General features: G+C 43.1%; 1 protein-coding gene across 1 annotated transcript in view; it reads right to left on the bottom strand.

Annotated features, from left to right (window-relative positions):
* The window catches only part of HECA (hdc homolog, cell cycle regulator), a 43,915-nt gene extending 22,253 nt beyond the window's left edge, over positions 1-21,662 (bottom strand). Inside the window, exon 1 of the mRNA XM_068985111.1 lies at positions 21,392-21,662. Coding sequence (XP_068841212.1) covers positions 21,392-21,662 — 271 coding nt within the window. The remainder of the gene's footprint in view (positions 1-21,391) is intronic.
* Between the last annotated feature and the right edge of the window lie 311 nt (positions 21,663-21,973).

The following is a 21,973-nucleotide window of genomic DNA, read 5'->3' as shown; positions in this document are numbered from 1 at the left end:
CCTTGTCAATGGCCTTCCCTTTGCATGCACAAATATTCCAAATACAGCCATAATCAAAACTCCAAAATAATATTTTTATATGTGATTGCCATTTACCACCTAAGTTATAAGTACAGTGTCCCGAAAATGTTGGCTTACTTCTCTCTTGGTGCATCCAGAATGGTGCCTGAAGACCAAAGACCACAGTGGAGTTGGGCCCTCCCCTTGCCTATGGATTCCCGAAGGCCTCAGCTGAAAAGACAAATGGCTTCATCTCCCCCAAGTCTGTCCAACGGGTAAAACATTCAGCTGTGTGATCAACTGGCAACAGGGGTCATCCCAGACAAGACACCCGTCAGAAAATATGCCCACGACTCACTGCTGTTTAATACCGTCCAAACATTCTACTGAGAGAAACAGTTTTGGGGAAAGATGTCAAAGATGATGTCCACAGTCTTCTAGATCTGAGCTCCAGTGGGGTGGTCTAGCCTGCAGTGTCTTATTAAACCAGTACAGGGATTCTTGTTATGAAGTGTAAATGCCTTTTAGATGCATCGCGCCCTGTTCACGTACTTATTCATACACCAGGACCCTGGAGGCATCTGAGTGTGTCAGCCTTGCACCAGGTAAAAGCTATCTCTTAGTAGAGCCAGGTGTCACAGGGCTGGTTACCTGGACCACACTGTTTTATTCCCTGGACAGGCTGCTTTTAATGGTGCATACGCATGCATGCTCAGTTGCTCAGTCGTGTCCGACTCTTTGTGACCCCATGGACTGTAGCCAGCCAGGCTCCTCTGTCCATGGGATTTTCCAGGCAAGAATACTGCAGTGGGTTGCCATGCCCTCCTCCAAGGGATCTTCCTGACCCAGGGATTCAAACCCATGTCTCTTACAGTATTAAGGTATTACATGCATTGGCAGGTGAATTCTCTACCACTAGTGCCACCTGGGAAGCCCCTTAATGATGTGAGCAGACCTTATAAATCTGTTTTATTTATGAAAGGATATTGTCATGGACATTGCTCAGTATTTTATAACATTTTGTAAGTCACTGGTTTTGTTTTGCTTTGTTTTCTTATCTGATGGACCCTGGAGTGCAGACCTCTGCTTCTGTTTGCCTCTTCCCTCCATGTACTAGAAATCTGAAAGCCACATTTGTGACCTACCTCTTGCAATGCCCCAAGATATCCATTATTTTTCCTAACAGTGTCATCCCTATTACTAATATTCTCACTTATTTATTATTTATTATAGTATTACATGTATTTTTGAAAGCCAGTTTATTTGTAGGAGGAGGCTATAAATGATCAAAACAAAAATCCATTCCCCACATTTTCCTGTAAATTTCAAACCAGCTTTGCCTAATTCATATCAAACTGTGGACTTTGGGGTGGGGGCAGATGCTCTCCTCCCTCCTCATTTTCCAAAGTCAGCCAGAAAAGGATGCAAACTGAGAGAAGAGGCCAGTGCTGACCCACGGAGCCCAGGAGCCCCACAGAAACAGCCCCTTCAGGAAGGGCTGGCTGCGGCATAAGCACTGAGTCCTGGAGCCGCCGTGCTCACCAGCTCCACACTCACTCCTTCTCCTGGGCTCAGCCCCTTCAGCTTCCCACTCTGCTCTTCATGCCCAGCCATCCACCTGTTCCCAACCAGCCTGGTGTCTCTCAGACACATCCCAGGCGGACTCCTGCTGCTCAGAGCTCTGCCAGCCAATCCAGCCCCTCCGGCCTCCTTGTCCCGCCTGGACCAGGCAGGTGCCTCCTCCGTCACCTGCTCCCAGCCTCACCGGTGAAGTTGAGACATGGTGAAGTGGGCTCTGGCGCCTGCCAACTCCACCCCACCTCATCTTCTTCCGGGAAGAGGAGATCCTGTCTGCAGGGCTCTAAACCACAAAGCCTAGACTCTGTCATCCCCGTGTGGGCCCAGTCTTGTCTCCACTCAGCTCTTGCCAACAGCAGCCTCTTTACTTCCCCTTCTTCCCACTCCTCCCTCACCTAGCAAACCCAGGAGTTCATTTCTGACAAACCGCATGTTCACTGCAGAGATCAGCTCTAAGGGAGAGGCAGACAAAAGAGCAGTGAACCGCGAAATGGCAAGTATTACAGATGTGGCCACACAATCTGAACCTGCTGCGAGGTTACATCACCACTGACAGCTACAAGAGTCCAACCAACTTCACCTTCTAAGGATGAACGTGTTAGTTGCTCAGTTGTGTTTGGCTCCTTGCGACCCTATGGAGAGGGTAGCCATTCCCTTCTCCAAGGGATATTCCCCACCCAGGGATCGAACCCAGGTCTCCTGCATTGCAGGCAGATTCTTTACCATCTGAGCCCCTACAAGATGGCAAGTGGAAAAAACGCCAGTGTAAAACCTAACAGCAAGAATAGCAGATTACTATAGCCATCGAGCCTTTATTAATGGCATTAGCAATTATAATGACAACTTGTTTTAATAATAAAAGTCATGTCCATTGGTATACTAATTATAGATACATGTATTCACATGTAAGAATATAAGAAAAAAACAAGTTTATAACACGCCAACTGAAATAAGGCACACAGTCATACATAGGTGTATATGAGTGTATCTATGAATAACCAGATATCACCCTAACAGTGTAATTTCATACACATGCATGTTTACACGCATACACACCTACTCTAGATGCAACATTACTTCCACAGTGAACAACAACAAAAGACCCTGGCTTTTGCTAACCAAGTTCTTCAACAGTTAAATTTTAGCCTCAAGATCCACGGTAAACCCCAGACTTTTTGGCAATTACAACTGCCAGTAAACAACTATCAGTTTTACAGCTTGCTCCTGCTCATGTCACTCTTTGAATATTGCCAGCCTAGCATTAGCCTCGGCAGGGATCTGTCAACAGCTTTTGGAATTCTGACCACATTCTCCAAGATATTAATATTCCCTTGCCTTCCTCCCTGGCATCAATGCAAATTCAGTGAGCATCTTCTCCTTGCAGTGACATGGGGTTTTGAGGCCTGCAGGTCCAGTAGGTTTGCTTCATCTTTTTTTACAGACACTGGAGCAGAAAAGGATGATGAAAAATATAGAAAAATATACACAAGTAAGTATCTGAAACCAGGATATACTGATAACACTCTGTGCACTGCTGTGATGTCTTCAGCAGTTCCACTTTCCTCCTCTGCTCCTGGGATGAATCAGGGAATGTCAATATAGTACATAACCCTGAATTTCTGCCATCCTCAAGACTGATCATGAACACAGTAAAGGTTTATTTATCATCTGCAAATATTATGGATTAGAGGCCAGATTTGTTTTCCAGATTTTTTTTTTAATAAGCATGTCCAGATATGTAGATGTAACACTGGTTTACTAGGTCTGACACACTAAAGTTTTGGAATCTACTATAAAGAAGTCAAATACTGGATAACATGAGCACTTGATTACAGGTCTCTAGAGATCTGGACATTTGCAAAACAGAATAGTTATATTCTCAAAATGCTGTAAGACTACACAGGCAAACTTTACACAGGAAATATTTCAAACTAATCTGGTCTCTGAATGAGGCAGTTTTCTTAGCAGATTTATTATACTTAATTAATTAAAGGAACAGCTTTCAAATTTTCCAGAATACTAATAAACACTCATTTGGGCAAATGTATGGCTTCTATTAATAGTTATTATTTAATAAAGACCCTGTTCTAGGGGACAAAATAAACATACCAGGGTTTGTCTCAGGGTTAAACACTTATTACAAAAGAAAAACACACAGGGTCTCTGAAAATCAGCTAATTACAAGTCAACTCAATAACACTTCTGAACACCTGTTGTGTGCCCAGTCCAGAGCTTCATACAGGGGCTGCAAATGATGAATAAATTTGTTAGCCACACTTTTCTGTGTCTTTGAGTATCTTATATTTTTTTGTTGAAAACTAGACACTTTTACTAACAGTGGCAACTCTGAAAATCAGAGTGGCAACTCTGAAAATCAGATTTTCCCTCCTTCCAGTATGCTGCTGCTGTTGTTACTGCTGTTTGTTTGTTTAGTGACTAATTCTCTAAGGTCTCTATTTTTCCATCACATGTAGCCACCGAAGTTTCTGCCCAGTTAGTTTAGTGGTCAGCTAATAAGAGATGGAGATTTCCTTAAATGCCCTGAACAGTAAGTGTCTCACCCTTTGCCAAGGGGCTGTGTGTGTCTTGGGTAAGCCTTCAATGCTTCAACAATTTACAACCTTACTGGCCTTTACTTTCAGCTTTTTTGGAGTCTCCAGATCAGCCAGAAGCAACAATGAGGGGCTCTTCAAGTCTTCCCTGGGCATGCTCTGAGCCCTGCCCACATGCATGGTCTTCTAGAGCAGCGTCCCCAACTTCTTTGGCACCAGGGATGGGTTTCACGGAAGACAAATTTTCCATAGACCAGGGGTTGGGGGGATGGTTTCGGGATGGTTCAAGTACAATACATTTATTGTGCACATTATTTCTATCATTACTGCATCAACTTCACCTCAGATCATCAGGCATTAGATCCTGGAGGCTGGGGACCCCTGCTCTAGGGCACCAGGAATGTGTCAGAGCTTCTCAAAACACCTTATGGACTTCCCACTTTCAAGACATTCTTCCTAAGTGTTTTGACCCATTTCTTGTTTGCTCTGGCTGCTGGCTAGTATCATAATTACAATGACAAACAAGTGCTGCTGAGTGTGTTCAGCAGACATCGTAAGAGGGCTTCTAACACTGGGTAATCTCTGAGCCAGGTCAAATAAAGACCAGCCCTGTGAATGAGATTTTACCAGGCAGCTTCCAGACATGTCAAAAGGTGGTAGTTCTCTGGGACTAGAGTTTTGGGGGAAGCTTCAAATCTGTTCTTCCCCCTCCAATGACTACTAGGCTGCTTGTTTCAAAGCTACTATGGATATTACAGGGCTTCCCTCGGGGCTGATCTGGTAAAGAACCCACCAGCAATGTAGGAGACCTGGGTTCAATCCCTGGGTTGGGAAGATCCCCTGGAGAAGTGAACAGCTACCCACTCCAGTATTCTGGCCTGGAGAATTCCATGGACTGTATAGTCTATGGGGTCGCAAAGAGTCAGACACTACTTTCACAATGTATACTACTATATATAAAATAGATAAATAAGGCCCTACTGTACAGCACAGGAAATTATATTCAATATCTTATAACAACCAAAGGAAAAGAATCTGAAAAGTATACATATATATATATGCATAAAATTAAATCACTTTGCTGTACACCAGAAACTAACACAACACTGTAAATCAACCATACTTCAAACACACACACACACACACACACATATATATTTTAAAAAAAAACGAAGCTACCATGGAGCCAAGGAGAGGGAACGGGAATAGAGCAAGTTAAGAGAAAACAAAATTCATTGTTCCTACTATGACTCAGGCATTTCCCTTGAATAAAAACTCCAAGGATTAAAGCAAGTCTTTTGTTAATTTCTAGAATTCTGAAAAGTTGATTTTGATCATTTTTTCCGGTGTTCACATTGTTTTTAAGGAGAGGCAGATATTCAGAGGTCCTTCTATCATTCCGGAAGTAGGTCTTAATATAAATTTAAGTTTAAAGATATATTTTGTTATAGAAAAATGACAAGATGATAAAAATAGAAAAAAAATGTAAAATTTCTGACCATGATCTTTTAAATGACTATGGCTATCAAGTTACTATGATATTTGGATTCTGTTTCAATATATCAAAATGACGAGTTTTACAATAAACTGAAGACTGTACCCTCTGCATTTAAACTTAACAACAATCAAAAAAAAAAAAACGGTGAAATAGTATTAAGTAAAAGGGACTTTGCTTTCTCAAATTCCTTTAGGGGACACACAAGCAAAAAAAAGTATTTTTCAAGTATTTTGTAAACTTGTTTTAATTAGTATAGGAGCTATAGTAAAGCTCACTTAAGTATATCTGTCTTAAAAAAGTTTTATCAAGGGAGGGGGGTTCATGTTTGGGAACGCATGTACACCCGTGTTGGATTCATGTCAATGTATGGCAAAACCAATACAGTATTGTAAAGTAAAATGAAGTAAAAATAAAAATTAAAAAAAAAGTTTTATCAACACCTTCAAATCAGCCTGCTGAAAATTACAGTGATGACATCACAGATGCATTCAGGAATCTCAGAAACTCCCAGCCCAAAGCCCCACGTCCCTCGGCTGGACTCAAAGAGCGCCACAACTAGGTCCAGGACTGGATCTGCCACCTGGTCACCCATAAGGCCCATGTGCCAAGCCTCTGTTTCGGTCACCAGCCTTCCCTGTGGGGCAGTACTGAGCGCAGATCAGAGGAGAAGGAGGCTGGTGCCCATACCACACCTCAGACTCACCAGGGGGTTAAAAATCATTTCTTGACTAACTGGTGAGTATTTTCTCAAGTGAAAACTAAAAAAGTTTTTAAGTAAATTTTCTCAACTATTTCGAGACCCTTCTCTACTAAAACTTTTTTAAAGATACTAAGTCCTGTAACGAAGGGAAACTAATACTTTCAAAGTATTTTGTCAACTTGTTTTAATTAGTATGGGAGCTATAGTAAAGCTCACTTAAGCATATCTGTCTTAACCTCTGATTTAGTTTATCCTCTCTGATGTTATTTTAGTGTGTGAGACTGTTCCAAAGAGGGTAGCAAGTTGAGTACATGGAGATTAAATTCAGTTAAACATGTTTTCATGCTTTGAATAGGATTAAACACAAGACTTCTACTCAAACAAACCACTCCACCCAAATAAACATGGAAGCCTCATATTTCCCCCACCAACCAAAAAAACAACAACAACAACAACGTGCTCTTCAACTATATTTAACAACTTGGGTTTTTAACGTTGTCTCAATAGATTCAGTTTATTCTCCTAGACTCACTCTTTCTTAGGTTCAGTTAAAATTCACAAGCCTACCTACTCTGAAGTTAAAACTAAATAGAAAGCTACAGACTTCTATTTTACCCATTTTTAAATTTCCATTCTGGCTCAAAAACCCTGATACCAGTAAGAAATCTGTGTCAATAATGACGTTAAAGTAGAAATTTCACAGTTTTGTTATCTACCAGAGATCATGTCAAGACCTAAAAGGACACAGACCCCAGATACGTCTGCTTTTGGCTGAATATCAGGATGAAGATAATGGTTTCATAATTTTCCCTGAAAGTTTCTTAAAAATACCAAAACTTCACACAATACAAATAAGACAATCCCTTGGTTCAGATTCTACAAACACATCCTAAGCCCACAAGAGGATCCTTTACTGCTCTGCCCAAGGTCATTCAGCTAGCAAAGCGCCTTCCCTCTTCCATACCCACTCATACTGCACAGAGATCAATAGAGCACAGAGCCAGCTTATAAGGAGAGGCAGTGACCAATAACTCTGTGTAACAAGGTACAGTAACCAGTTCTAGAATCTGAAATAGTGTGTCATGCAAAATTATCGAACTGCTGACACAAGTTTATTCAGAATGGCCAATGCCCACATCAATCCAGAATTATTTAAAAACTAGGTCTACAGAAAGTCAAATTAAAGAAACAAGTGCTTAAACCCGATTACAATATAAAGATTTCCTGACCCCAATCTTTGCACTCCTTAAAAACAAAGAAAGAGAGTGAGACAAATCTACTCTAGCTAACAGAAGTGCTAATCTCAAAAAAAAAAAAAAGGCTTACATGTCAAGGAGAATAAAGCAACTTTTCTCGGAAAGAACATAAAGATTTGGCATTGTATCAGTAGACACTATGGAACGGGGCAGCAGAAAGAGCGCTGACATTGAGAAGCAGAACCTCAACCTGCTTTGCCTGAACCCTGCTTGGGTCAACATGCCAGCAATCCCCAAGAAGATTTTCAGGCTACTATGGTCATTAAATCAATAAATCCCCAGCACAACGTGGCTAAATTCATTTCCCTACTCTATCCACACTCCAAGCTAAATCAAATCCTTACACTCCTTTGTTTTCCATATTCCTTTCCTATCCTGCTGAACTCCCTGAAAAATACACTCAGTTCCCTTGCCTCCCCTTCAAAATAAAGCTGAGAAAAAGTGTTATAGCATTCCCTTCCACCCCCGCAGTCACTCTGCTGTGAGCTAGGGAGAGAAGACAAAGCTTTAGCCTGGGGGGGCCACACTACTCGGCCTATTTCTAAAATGCTGCATCAGCAACCAACAAGCAAGTTATAGAATCTGTTGTAACAAGGAAAGACTTGTCAAAGCAGAGGGTGTGTCTAAGCCTTATACATACCTCACTGAAAATGAAAACTAGACTCAAAAATAAATCATGTCTATGTCCAAACTCAGTAGTTCACCACATATACATACTCAATAAAGCTGCTATAATATGACTTATTTTCAGAAGAATATGCCATAAAATTTTCTACTGCAAAGGAAGCTCAAAGTTCTTCCCCAGAAGTTTTTACCCCACTGATATATTAAGCCAAAGATGTCATTATATTAATAACTAAACAATCCTTCCTTTCCCAGTTACTAACTTTTGTGGAACACAAAATATAATTTTATAGTATGATTATTTTCAAAGGTTCAAAACTATTCATTTCTAACCTAGAGGGGGAATATACCATTTATAAAAGAGTTAGCAAAAATATCTAGACATTTCTCTTTTGTCATAAAAGAATTTGTCCAGTTAAAAACAATTTTATTAAAATATATAAACATATACAAATGTATATATGATTATACTCCATGTAAATTCTAATCAGTATTTCCAAATCTGTCAAGAGAAAAAATTTCAAATTAATTCTTCAAAAACTTTTCCAGTTCATCTTTAGATCACACACCTCATGAACATTAAAAAATAAATTATGAGGAAAACTGATACAAAGTCAAAAATTTCAAATCTGAATATCTCAAAGAGAAGGCTTGTTTTTAATCAACCAAATCCCAAGAAAAACAATGATTTTAAAAAACGCACCCATACATTTATATAAACACCAACACAGATACATACCAAGTGTCATATGCCTGTAGAAGTTATCTTGTTAAAACCCATAATACAATTTGGTACATTCACAATTCTTAAATTTTATTTAAGATGTAAAATCTGAAAGGGAGGTAAGGAAACAACCTGAAGCGTTATGACCTGCAGGAGGAAATGGCAACCCACTCCAGTATTCTTGCCTGGAGAATCCCATGGACAGAGGAGCCTGGCAGGCTATAGTCCATAGGGTCGCACAGAGTCGGACATGACTGAAGCAACTTAGCAAGCATGCACGCAAGTGTTATGAAAGTATCCCAAATGCTTTTACAATATAAACTCCTACTCCACAGAACCCCAGAGGTTGGTAAAGAGCAGGGAGCACAAAGGCCTGAAGTGAGCGGACACAAACTAAAGAAGGCATGATTACAGACACAGGCACACCAGGCCAAATGCAAGGCTCTGCTAATCAAATGGTTAAAACCACAGCACAGTTTGTGGTTATAATGAAACCTGGGGACAGATGATTCACAGATCACAATGAAACAATCCACAAGTCAGCTCTACTCAGGCTGGGGGAAAGCACCCGCCCCATGACTTCAGCCTCCACAGGCCTTCCCCTCAGTGGGTCAGAAACCCTAGAAGAACCCACTCAAGGAGGGCGCTCACCCTGAGACCAGCAGGTAAACACTGCAGATTCCTTGGGAAAACCCACACAGCAAGAGCTGCCAGACCTGAACCTACAGAGAAACGAAAGGCTCTCCCAAGGAAGTAGAATCAGCATTTTGGAAGAGCAACATTCACTGCAAGCTGTGGGGCAAAGCCCAGGTTGGCCCCGGTTCTTTCAACAAATCAGAGCATGCATTCACCACTAGGGGAAGCAGACACACAACCACATGACAAACAGAAAACCAAAACACCAACTAGAAAATAGCCAAAACCCCAAAGCATGACACAACCATGGGCTTTTTCAAATAGCAATACAGGTTTTTGCAAAGAGTTAGTCATACGCAATATCATGTTATCCTGCTTTCCACAGATAAGAATAGTTGGCCTCAGAAAGCTCCATCAGCCTTGCAAAATGGCAAACCTCAAACTAGGACCTGGGTCTCTCAAATCTCACACTCTTTAAAAAAAGCAGTGAGTTTGGGAATCTCCTGCAAGTCACAGACATTTGGGAAGCACAGGGCAGACTGGATCAGCGTGATGAACAGCGCACAAATAAACTTTTGGTCCAGGTGAGTTCTGTGTTCTCACTTTCTTAACACAGAAATGTAATTTGAATGCAAGTACCAGAATGAAAAAAGTGAAAACTTTCCTATAATTCAGCATTTAAGTTTATGATCACAGGGAATTTACAGGTAACTTAGCCATAAGCGGCCTCAGTTTGTAGCAGAAGTGATAAGTAAATTAGTAAGCTTTTATCTACAAGTTTCAAAGTCCTTGGAACTGGCTGGAATAAAAACTGCAGGGGACTTTAAGAATGTGCAGGAAACAACAGGTGTTGAGCATGGGAGCTCAGCTCCCATGGGCAGGAGTGGTCAGGGAGGAGGTGAAGGAGGGTGATGGGAACTATAACCAATCCTGTGAAACAAAGCCTTGAAAATTAAATACAAACAGAACCTCAGGAACCTCACAAACAGAAGGAAACAGAACCTCACAAACCTAACAGTGTTACTATGCGTTGACACCCAAATGAATTCAGTCATTACCCTGACGCCAGGCCCAAACTGCTTTTCCTACAAGTAACTTTACAGACAACTTTCCCCACTCTCTCTTGTCTTTCTCTTAAGTCTCTATCTCTTCGTGGATTTTCTGGGGTCATACAAATCAATAACATTTCTAACCAGCCAGGATGCTTCAAACAAGGTAAGAAGATAAACAATAAGCCAGGAGAAATGTATGTCAAAAAGTATCCTGAATATACAAAGACCTTGTGCAGATCAATGCCCATTAGTTAAATGGGCAAAAAACACAAACAGGAAAAAACACAAATGAACAGCATACACGTAAAAAGACATTCACTCAGCTGGCAAGTCAACAAATGGAAATGAACATTACAATGGGATGTGATTTTTCACCTATCTGATTGGCATAGGGGAAAGTGGTTATCAAACTCCCGGTGGAGGAGTGTGGAGAATGGAGCACTCCATGCAGCGCCAGAGACAGTGGAAAGAGGGGAACCCTTTCTGGACAGCAGTTTGGCAAGAGGCATCAAAGCCTTGAAAATCACATGCCTGGTGACCAGTGATCTCACTTCTAGAACTTCGGCCTAAAGAAGAAAATCACATCTGCGCTATGAACTGTGATCCATTAAGAACTGGAAGTGTCCATGCAGATGGCCTGTTTCCGCCATCCCAAGACCAGGAAGTCCTTCTATCATGAGAAGGATCAAATTAATATGAGCGTACAATGTGTAAGCTAAGTACTTCCTTGGACAAATGTTTTCTTGTTTCACAAATTTAATTTCAGTTCAAGTACCAGAAAGATAAGCATGAGGTCTTTTAAAAGTAATTTAAATGGCCCTATTGCTTTATTGGGATTCCCTGGTGGCTCAGCAGTAAAGAATCTGCCTGCAATGCAGGAGGCCCGAGTTCGATCCCTGGATTGGCAAGATCCCCTGGAGACAAGAATGGCCACCCACTCCAGTATTTTTGCCTGCTGCTAAGTCACTTCAGTTGTGTCCAACTGTGCGACCCCATAGACGGCAGCCCACCAGGCTCCCCCGTCCCTGGGATTCTCCACGCAAGAATACAGGAGTGGGTTGCCATTTCCTTCTCCAATGCAGGAAAGTGAAAAGTGAGAGTGAAGTCACTGAGTCATGTCCAACTCTCAGTGACCCCATGGACTGTAGCCCACCAGGCTCCTCCATCCATGGGATTTTCCAGGCAAGAGTACTGGAGTGGGGTACCATTGCCTTCTCCTGTATTTTTGCCTAGGAAACCCCATAGACAGAGGAGCCTAGCAGGCTAGAGTCCATGGGGTCTAAAAGAGTTGAACACAACTTAGGAACTAAACAACAATAACAATGATTGCTTCCCCTAATGTTTTTATACTAAATTTAAGCCCTCTACTTAAAAACTTGTTCATTATTCATACACAGGTTTGCATATCAGTCAAAACAGACCCAGTATCATGTAAGATCTGACTGCAACATCAGGGTCCAGCACATCCCTCCAACACCAGTGTGCCTTTGCTGTAAAAAGAGGGAGGCCATTTCTGGAGCTTAGTGTCCCTGTCCTCCAATGCAGACTGCAGACGGCAGGGGTGTCCCACCTGGCTCCCAGTCAGAGCTCCATAAAGGGAGTGATCATTGTTCCTGTTGCCGGCAAAAGCTGCTCCTGCTTTCTGTGAGTTCCAGGGGTTCTACAGCCCCAACATAACTACCATCCAGGCATTTTTACCTAATTTGCTACTGAACCACAACACATCATCAGCATTTGTAAAACTAAATGCCCAATACATATCATTATAGGATTAACAATACTCCAACTTGTAAGCACTGCCCAGTAAGAACAGATCTGAGGAGGTGAAGTGGAAGAATTCTCCAAGTTGCCCTGTGTGTATCAGACATGCTCGTTTCTGCCTCCACCACAGAAAAACGCTTCCTATCTTCCAATGCCAGGCTCTCTCATGGCCTCTGGCAGCGCTGCGTTTGTTCGTAACAACCATCACCAAGCATCCCAGGTTCAGCCTCTCAGATTACAGACTGCACCTGCTGCCAATCAAAAATAGCCAGACCTTGATTCCCTCCATTGCCCATTCCCTCCATTTCTGTCCAGACACTGAGGTCTGTCAGGCATAACAAGTAATGTGTCACTTTAATAAATTCTACAGTTCAACTAAATATTATATTGATGTAATGTCACATTCAGGAGTGCTCATTTAGAAACCTAAAGTAGTCTGTGATTTAGTTTCAATACTAGTGTCAAAGACTCCTGAGATGCTTTTATGATTTAAAGGGACACGATCTCAGGTATCAAACCTATACTAACCCCTGGGAGAAACATCCATTTGAAATTTGACGAGGATATCTTCTTTACTTATAGGAGCAAGTTGATATCTTCCTAACTTTTGCCTAATTTACTCTCTCAGTTTATAAAGGCATATGGCTTAAGGCCATCTATTTCTAATAAGTTTACAATAAAATGAAAAATAGAAATCCAGAATTATAGCACTATCTTTTCTAACTGCTATTATGGGGGTGATACTAAACTTCAACAAGTTTTGAAGGGGTTCAGAATCTGCCACTGTGGCCTAAAAATTATTCTAAGCTGAAGGCATTTGAGTTGCTGAAATCTCTGCCTAAAAACAGAGCCTCTCAAAACAACTCATAAATCCCTTTCAAAAGCAACCTGAGAAGATTGACTTTTACCATCAGAAATAAGTCTCCACACCACACCTAAACACACACTATCACAAAATGATCATCACCCATGTATTCTTTTAGGGCCCACTGAGCTCTTCAAAAATTCATTTCTTTTCTTATAGGCACCCTTTCTCCCTCTCCCCTACTCTTATTAGGAAGCCACTTGCTTTCCAAGGAGAACCCTTCTCCCCGCCCCATCTCTCATTAAGATAGTAGATAAGACACAAATTCTAACCACACCTTTGAGTCACGTTCTTGTCTGTGAGTAAATCTGTCTTTTCTCTTGCTACTCTGTCAGTTTAATTTGCAAGCCCCAAAATCATGAACCTAAGAGGGGAGAAGAAAAGTTTTTCCTCCTTGACAATTTAAATCAGTGAAGTATCAATACACTGCACTATGCGTACATATGAGAACCATGCAAACGTTCTTGCTATTCTAAACAATGATATGATTAACATTAAACACTTCCTTTTAAGTTCTCCTTCACTTTTCTTTAAACTTCCTCTTAATATCTTTCTTGTTTCTAACTTTTAGAATGCTTTCAAGTACTATCCTCCTAAGTATAATTTAGCAGAAATAATTTGTTTTTCTATCCACTTCTGATAAATCAGAACATACAATTAAGAATTAGAAATGCTACTCATTTTTTGCCAGTTTACAAAAACCTCTCAAGTACAATTGAGCTAAAGCATCCTGTTGATTAAATAAAGCAAGCTACTATTTCACCAACCACTGAGAAATGGAAGCTTTCTGAAACACACAGACTTAAAAACACAGTCACTTTGTATAAAATAATGACATCTCCCTCACCAGACTTTATTGTTTTAAAACTGACTCGATGAGGATAAAAAATAAAATTACAAATATAATTAGTCCAACCCAGCACAGAGATAGATACTTTCTATCAAGATGTGAAAAATAAACCATAGTGACAACCCCTCCATCCAGAGGAAGCTCTTTGGCTCATATGGTACCCAGCCCTCCCTTGGCGTCAGGTTCTCTGAAGTTCACCTCAATTAGCTAACCTCCCATGGCTAACAGAGCATCAGGATGCTGGTGCCCACAATTAAGAGAGACTTTTCCTTGGGGCTGTCACACTTTCATCTTGCTGTGCAGAAAAGCAGTGTGTGCTGTGTGCCCACTACTTTACTAAAAAAATCACAATCAACGGTCAGTGGCAGGCTGGACCACCAAACCATGATTAGCTGTAATAAAAGAAAGACTGCCGAAAGATACCCACGATGTTAAAATAAACAACAACTTTACAAGCTTGCCAACCGATGATTATTCCCCTTTGCAGGGTCAACCAATCATGTCTTTGCTTATAAACCTCAGGGAGGGTTCTGTACTGGTGACTAAGCACCCAGATTTGACTGTCTGGACCCATTTCCTTTCCACCACCGAACCTCACACCAGCCATGAACTACTACAGCAGAACCAGAACTCAAGGCTCTTGCCCACCTCCCCCAGCCACCCTCAGAACATCCTTCCTCTGCTTTCAGAGGCTTCCTTCTTTTCCTGAAAGACTCAGCTCAAAGGTCCCCCTCTTGCAGGAAACAAATCCTTTCTTGTACTGGGCACCTATGATCATTACCCCTGACGTGTACATGTCTCTCTCCCAGTTTCCATAAGCCATGCAGATTCTGATGTCTCCATGTATAATTCAGTGTCACACTTCCAGTCATAGAAGACAGCGCGCACAAAATAAATGTTTAGTAAATGCATGAGTGCACAGATGAACAAAATAGTGAATGAGCAAACAAACAAACACAGGAGCTAATGAATGAGCTTTCAAGCTGCTTCCTGGAGAGAGGAAAGGGTCTTTAATTAATAATATTAAGCCCCAGCTGATCCCCAAAGAACACCCGAAGCGCCTCACCTCCTCTGAATTACTCTTTACTTCTATGTGCTCAGTTCATTTGCTCATGTCCTCAGACACAAGCCCCAGCTTTAATCCGATACGTGACCACCTCACAAGTTCCTGCTCCTTATTCCATAGTTGCCTTTGCGTAGTACATGCAATAACCTACTCTCATTCATTTCCATAAGGACTCCCAACTAAGCCATAAGCCCCCAGGGGCTGATTCTTTTGTCCTTGTAATCCCAGAGCCTAACACAGTGCCCTGACACAGCACCTAGCAGGCACTCAATACATAACTAGATAGACAAACGAATGAACGAAGAAAGGAAGAGGAAACCATTTTCACAGTTTGCTTTTTACTTTTTTCTTTTGGTTAAATCCTCTGATTTTTCCAGGTAAACTATGGAAAAAGAGAGATGATGAGGGAAGAATAGAAAATCATGTATAGTCAAATCAATGCCTGAATAAAAATCTGTATGACACCACAGTCTTTTTCTACATTAAGAAATCAGCTTATTGTCTCTCAGTGTCTGTTCCCAACAGAATAATTTAACAAGTTTTGTAACTAGATAAGGCTGAACAAATCACAAAACTTTTGACATTGTTAATAGTGTTCATATTTGCCAGGCCCTATGCCAAGATCTCTCACATATACCATTTTTCTTAATCTGCAAAAACACTCCAAAGGCTTGTGTTCAGAAAATGAAGGCTGAGAGAGGTTAGGTCACTTTGCCCTTAAGTTGTGGCACCTTGGGTTACACCCAGGTCTGTTCAAACACCACGTTTTGACTAAAACTTACAAAAAGTTCTAGGGCTTATTTTTTAAGATTAAAATAACAGTGCAGCAAGAATTTCAAAAGCTTATGCTTGCATCCTCACTAACAATCGTGCATGCATGTTCAATCTCTGAGTCGTGTCTGACTCTTTGTGATCCCATGGACTATCACCAGTTAGTAAGATACCATTTACCACTATTAGGTATTTTGTTGAATCCTTGTTGATCTGGTGGCTAACAAGATCACAGGAGAAATAAACGCAGCCTTGGAAAATAACCCCAAGTATGGCAGCATCTGCTCCAGGCTCTGAATCTAAACATGGGCCTCCCTACTGTTGATACGTTTGGAGAGTACCAGCAATTCTCCAGCACACCTTTAAAACAGTATGAGCCAGAAACTGAAGAGGCCGTGGGGAAAGGGCACTCTGACCACAGTGAAGTTAAAATGGTACAACCTTTCCATAGGGCAATCTCCAGGCATATATTAAAAATCATAACAAAGTGCATATTCTTGGACATAGCAAGTCTACAGGTAATAGCTTATCTTAAAGAAGTAACTGAATAATGCTTGCTGCTGCTGCTAAGTCACTTCAGTCGTGTCCGACTCTGTGTGACCCCATAGACGGCAGCCTACCAGGCTTCCTCGTCCCGGGGATTCTCCAGGCAAGAACACTGGAGTGGGTTGCCATTTCCTTCTCCAATGCATGAAAGTGAAAAGTGAAAGTGAAGTCGCTCAGTTGTGTCCAACTCAGCGACCCCATGGACTGCAGCCTACCAGGCTCCTCCGCCCATGGGATCTTCCAGGCAAGAGTACTGGAGTGGGGTGCCATTGAATAACGCTTAGAGATATACAAATAAGAACTTAAAGATCAAACAAGAGCAGAATGATCAGTTTATCCAAGATACAGACACACAATGGTATATTATATGCAATCATTAAAAATAGTGATGTACCTATACTTACTACTCTGCTGAAATGTCCACAGAAGCTCTACAGCTAACAGTTGTCACCCCCCTCCCAGATCATTCCCTCTTCCTGGGGGTACCCCATGTCCAATGACCAACCAATGTGTATGTGGGGGTGAGGGGGGGTAGTTAAGGCCCCGCCCATATGCCTCAAGGTAAGATAACTCAGGAGGGCCAGCGGAGCTCCAGAGCTCCCGCTGCATCACAGCTCAGCTCCTCCCTCTGCTCAGTCTTGCTTCCCTCACTCCCTGACCACTAATGATGCAAAGAGCACATCCAGTAAACATGTGGCAGGTAAATCTTTGTCTCAAAGACTATTTCCAGAATCTAACATGAGTGGCTAACCCTTAGTAGGCTCGTATCATGCAAGTCAGCCACTATATATATATATATACACATACATACACACACATATATATAATATATTATATTATATATTGTTGTTGTTGTTCAGTTGCTAAGCCAAGTCTGACTCTTTGGGACCCTATAGACTTCAGCACGTCAGGTTCCTCTGTCCTCCACTATCTCCTGGAGTTTGCTCAAATTCATGTCCATTGAGTCAGTGATGCTACCTAACCAACGCATCCTCTGTCAACCCTTCTCCTCCTGCCTTCATCTTTCCCAGCATCAGGGTATTTTCCAATGAGTTGGCTCTTCATATCAGGTCACCAAAGTATTGGAGCTTAAGCATCAGCTTAACATTATGTATAATATTATATACATAATATTATAATAAATGCAAGATTAATCACTGGGTAAACTAACCCAATCTACTACAAAGAATAATGAATGCATGGTTGAATGAATGAAGGCAAACTCAGCAGCCCAGAGGTTCTGGCGGTAGTCAGGAATGAATGGAATGGTGAACCATGGTCATCCATAAAACAGAAATTTATAAAAAGGATTTAAGATCCAGGCCCATTAAAAAGTAGATACTATGACCAAGGCTCATATATTTTTAGGCCTCAAGCGAAAACCAGTGGCCTTATAGAACCAGAATTCCAGAGTGAAACTATACATGGGTATAATCTATGCATGATTCCAAGTGAAGTCACTCAGTCATGTCCGACCCTTTGCGACCCCATGGACTGTAGCCTACCAGGCTCCTCCATCCATGGGATTTTCCAGGCAAGAGTACTGGAGTGGGGTGCCATTGCCTTCTAATCACTGCAAATCTTGTCCATCTACAATCAAAATGTTGCAATATGTGCAAACAGATGTTTACTATGTAGAAAGAGGACAGTGCTTCTTCATCTTTGACTCCAATCCCCACAAAAATTTCATAAACCAGTATCTGAAAATGTACTAATTAATTTCTTCTTAGGGGTACAAAGTCCTTACAATTAATATTCAACTTAACCAAGAAGCTTAACTTCAAGTAGTTTAACTTCAACTATAACTCAGCCACGGCTTCCTCAAGGTTTCCCTAACCATCAAATCTTTTTTTATAGAATCAGTAGTTATAAATAACTACTGACTAACAGTGAAAAACTATGAACAATATTACCCTGCCCTAGTGTCCACACTGCCCAGGAAGCACAAGACATAAAACCATTCTATGAACTCCAAACAAAAACAAATAAATACTATTAACTTTAGGTGAAGTCATAAAGTTTGAATGTTTGCAGATGTAGATCACAACGGACTTGAACAGTGAGAGCAAATCATTTAAAAGTTTAATAATGTAAATGTACTACACTCTTGAAATAAATGATGTGTAATATTCATGATTATGAAATTTCATGTCATAGCTAAATAAAAAATTGACTTAGAAATACTATGAGTTCAATTAACATCATCCTGAAATTTAAAAATAAGTGGGTTTTATCAGTTGATGAGAGGCTGCACGTATCAGCTGCCCCCTCCTTTAAAAATTCACCAATGCCACCTTTCCCACGTCCACATTAAAAAACACATCTTGAAACAGAAAAAAAAAAAGAGAGAGAGAGAGAACAAAAAAGCATTTATAATCTCCTTATTTATCAATTTTGCACACAGGAGACCTCAGCACCCATGTGCAATGATCATCAACTGGAGTGACAGATTCTTCACATTAAGATGGATCACTCACTGAGACTTCACACCACGTCAGCATCAAGAATTTGGCATCATAAAATTCAACTCACTGGGTTCTCCTTGGTGGTTCAGTGGTTAAGACTCCACCCGTGCTCCCAGTGCAGGGGCCCAGATTCAATCCCTGGCCAGGGAACTAGATCCCACATGCTGAAACTAAAGATCCTGCATGCCCAACTGAGACACAAAGCAGCCAAATAAATAAATAAACAAACATTAAAAGCAAAAAAATTGCAACTCACTGCTCTAACATAAGTTTGTACCTTCTCTAAGTGTGATTATCGCAATGTTTGGCCCATTTATTCCTTTTTTCCTCTATTCATGTAATAAAACAAACTCCAAATCACAAATACATACCTTCACACAGACATACACAGAACTGCTAAATATACCTGAGATTGCCACTTCAGTGGAAAGCAGTAACAGGGGCACCATAACCATAGCCTAAGGAAAACATTCCCTCACACCACTTACGAGGTCTTATCTTTTAAAGAAGAAAAGGGAACAGTCAACGTGAAACTTTCAAGCAGACGCAGGGTAAGCCCTCTGAACCATCCCCAGGAATGCAAGCTCCGGTGAGGACCAGTAGGTCCTTTCTTTGATTGCCACCTGTCCTTTAATACTTAACACAGTACTTGTAACATGGTAAATGCTTAGTATCTTTTGAATGAGTGAATGACAGCTGTCATTCACTGATCACTTACTTTCCTTGACAAACTTGACTAAGCTTGTTACAAATGTAACCAGCTTCTAAAACAACAAGTACTGGGGACTGGGTAGAGAAGGGACACTCTGAGCCTCACGGATAACTTCCTGAGGGAGCCAATTCAATCAGCATAATTCTTTTTTCCCCGATTTTACAGGGTAGGAAATTGAAGCTCAGAACAGCTGTCCTTCCCGAGATGACAAAACTGAATGGCTGAGCAAGGAGTCACTTCTTTCTCCTCTGCCACATCAATACCAAGATGAAGTTTAGTACAAAAAAAAGCGGGGGATGGGGGAGGGGGTCGATTAAAGTGACTCAGAAGGTAAAGAATCTGCCTGCAAGGAGGAGACCCAGGTTTGATCCCTGGGTCAGAAAGATCCCCTGGAAAAGGGACTGGCAACCCACTCAGTATTCTTGCCTGGAGAATTTCACAGAGGAGCCTGGCGGGCTACAGCCCATGGGGTGGCAAAAAAAAAAAAAAACAGAACACGCCAAAGACAGTCTGGCCAAATTTTGACTTTTCAAACATTCACAAATGGGATGTTTGTTCCTGGGGGGCGGGCGGCGGGGGGGGGGGGGTGGGGGGTGGGAGTGGGGGTGGGGGTGGGGAACCTTCCTATTTCAAAATTGCAGAGATATAGCCAAGGGGCCTAAGGTTCTAATAGGCTAACCTTCAGCCTCCTCTGCTCTGATAACCATGCGGGTTCTTCTAAGTGCAGTTCACCAGTTTAAAAAGTAAGTGATCTACATAAAGAAGGGCTTTGGAAGCTGAAACCTACAAGTTAAAAGTCAGATATTAGGAACCCAATCTCTCTTCATTAAAATATACCTATATTCCCTGCTCTGAAAACCTGCTTGACGAGAGGAATTCAAAGAACTGCCCAAGCCCGAAAAAGTGTTTGCCCAGCACGCTATAAGACTGTGTCTCTGCAGTGACAACGGCAATCTTGTGGCATCTTCACTATTCCTTAAACGCTCTCTCAAAAGGTGCATTCAGGTTATTAAGCTTCCTCCTAAAATGTGAAGTAGAATTAAATAATGATTTTTTTTTTTTAACTCCGGGCTGAGAACGGAAGTCAAGTTCAGATTCTCTTCCTTCCTCAAGCGAGCAGAATTAAAGAGCACACCCCCGCCCCCTCAGCCCAGCGACACACACACACACACACACACCCTACAGTAAAAATGTCTCGGGGCTTCTTCACCTGTGGCAGTCGACACAGCAAGCCCCGGTCGGCCGGGATTTGAGGCTCCCCTTCACTCAGGGGAGGCGAAGGCGGGTGGGTGAGGGGAGCACAGGGAAGAAGGAACTGGTGCCTAAGTTTCCAATCGGACCATTCTTCTCAACTTGAGCAGCTCTTTCTTCCCTTCCTTCGTCCTCCCTGGTCTAGAGCACACACTCGGCTTTGCCAGCGCGAGCACAACGGGCAGGGCCCGAGGGGAGCGCCGCCCCGACCGGGGACCCGAAAGCCCCTCGGAGTTTGGGGCGCAGGCTGCCCGAGGCGCGCGACCGGAGAGCCGCGCGGACACCGAGCCGGGGCCGGCGATCGATCGCCGCCGCGGTGCGTGGGGACCGGGAAGGGGCAGCCGCGGCGGGGCGGAGGGGCGGGGTGAGCACTTCCTGACTCTCGCATTGTCCACGCATCGCCCGCGCCACCCTGGGCCCCGCCGCCGCCGCGCCGTCCCCGTCGGTGAGGAAGTTGGCGCTCGCCCGACCGGACCCGACTTACCGTTCTTGGCGTCGCCCGCGGCTGCAGCCCCCGCGGCGGCCGCGGCGTTGGCGGCGCCCGGCCCCGCGCCTCCCGCGCCCGCCGCGCCCCCGGTGCCGGGTGCGCCCGCCGCCGCTGCTCCGCAGCCGGCCGCCGCCGCCAGGGCCCCCCCGGCCGCCGCGCCCGCCGCGCCCGCCACTGCCAGGGCCCCGGCTCCATTTTCCTGCTCGTCCCCGCTGCTGTTGGCGCGCTTGTTTTTGCGGCCGCCTTTACTGTTTTTGGGATTGGGCATCTCGCGAGCGTCCAGGTGCCCCGCGTCGGTGAAGGCAGCTCCCAGCGGCGCGACGCCGGGTTCGGGAGGCCGAGAACGGAGGGCGCGGGCCGGCGGCTCCGCTGGCGCCCGTCTAGCCGCGCGGCCCGCGCCGCGCCATCCCGGCTGCCGCGCCCTCCCCGGCTTCCTGGAGCCGGCGCGCGGTCACCCGAGGCTCGCAGCCGCGCGGGCGCCGCGGGCTCGGGGCGCGAGCAAGAAGCTCTCCAGCCGGAGGGAAAAGGCGGGTCTCGGGCTTGTTTTGATTCGGCTTCGCTGACACGCTCTGGCCCCGC

Source organism: Capricornis sumatraensis, chromosome 13 (assembly GCF_032405125.1).
Source record: "Capricornis sumatraensis isolate serow.1 chromosome 13, serow.2, whole genome shotgun sequence".
Lineage (NCBI taxonomy): Eukaryota > Metazoa > Chordata > Mammalia > Artiodactyla > Bovidae > Capricornis > Capricornis sumatraensis.
The sequence above is the reverse complement of the archived record's forward strand: the minus strand, read 5'-3'. Positions and strand labels throughout refer to the sequence as shown.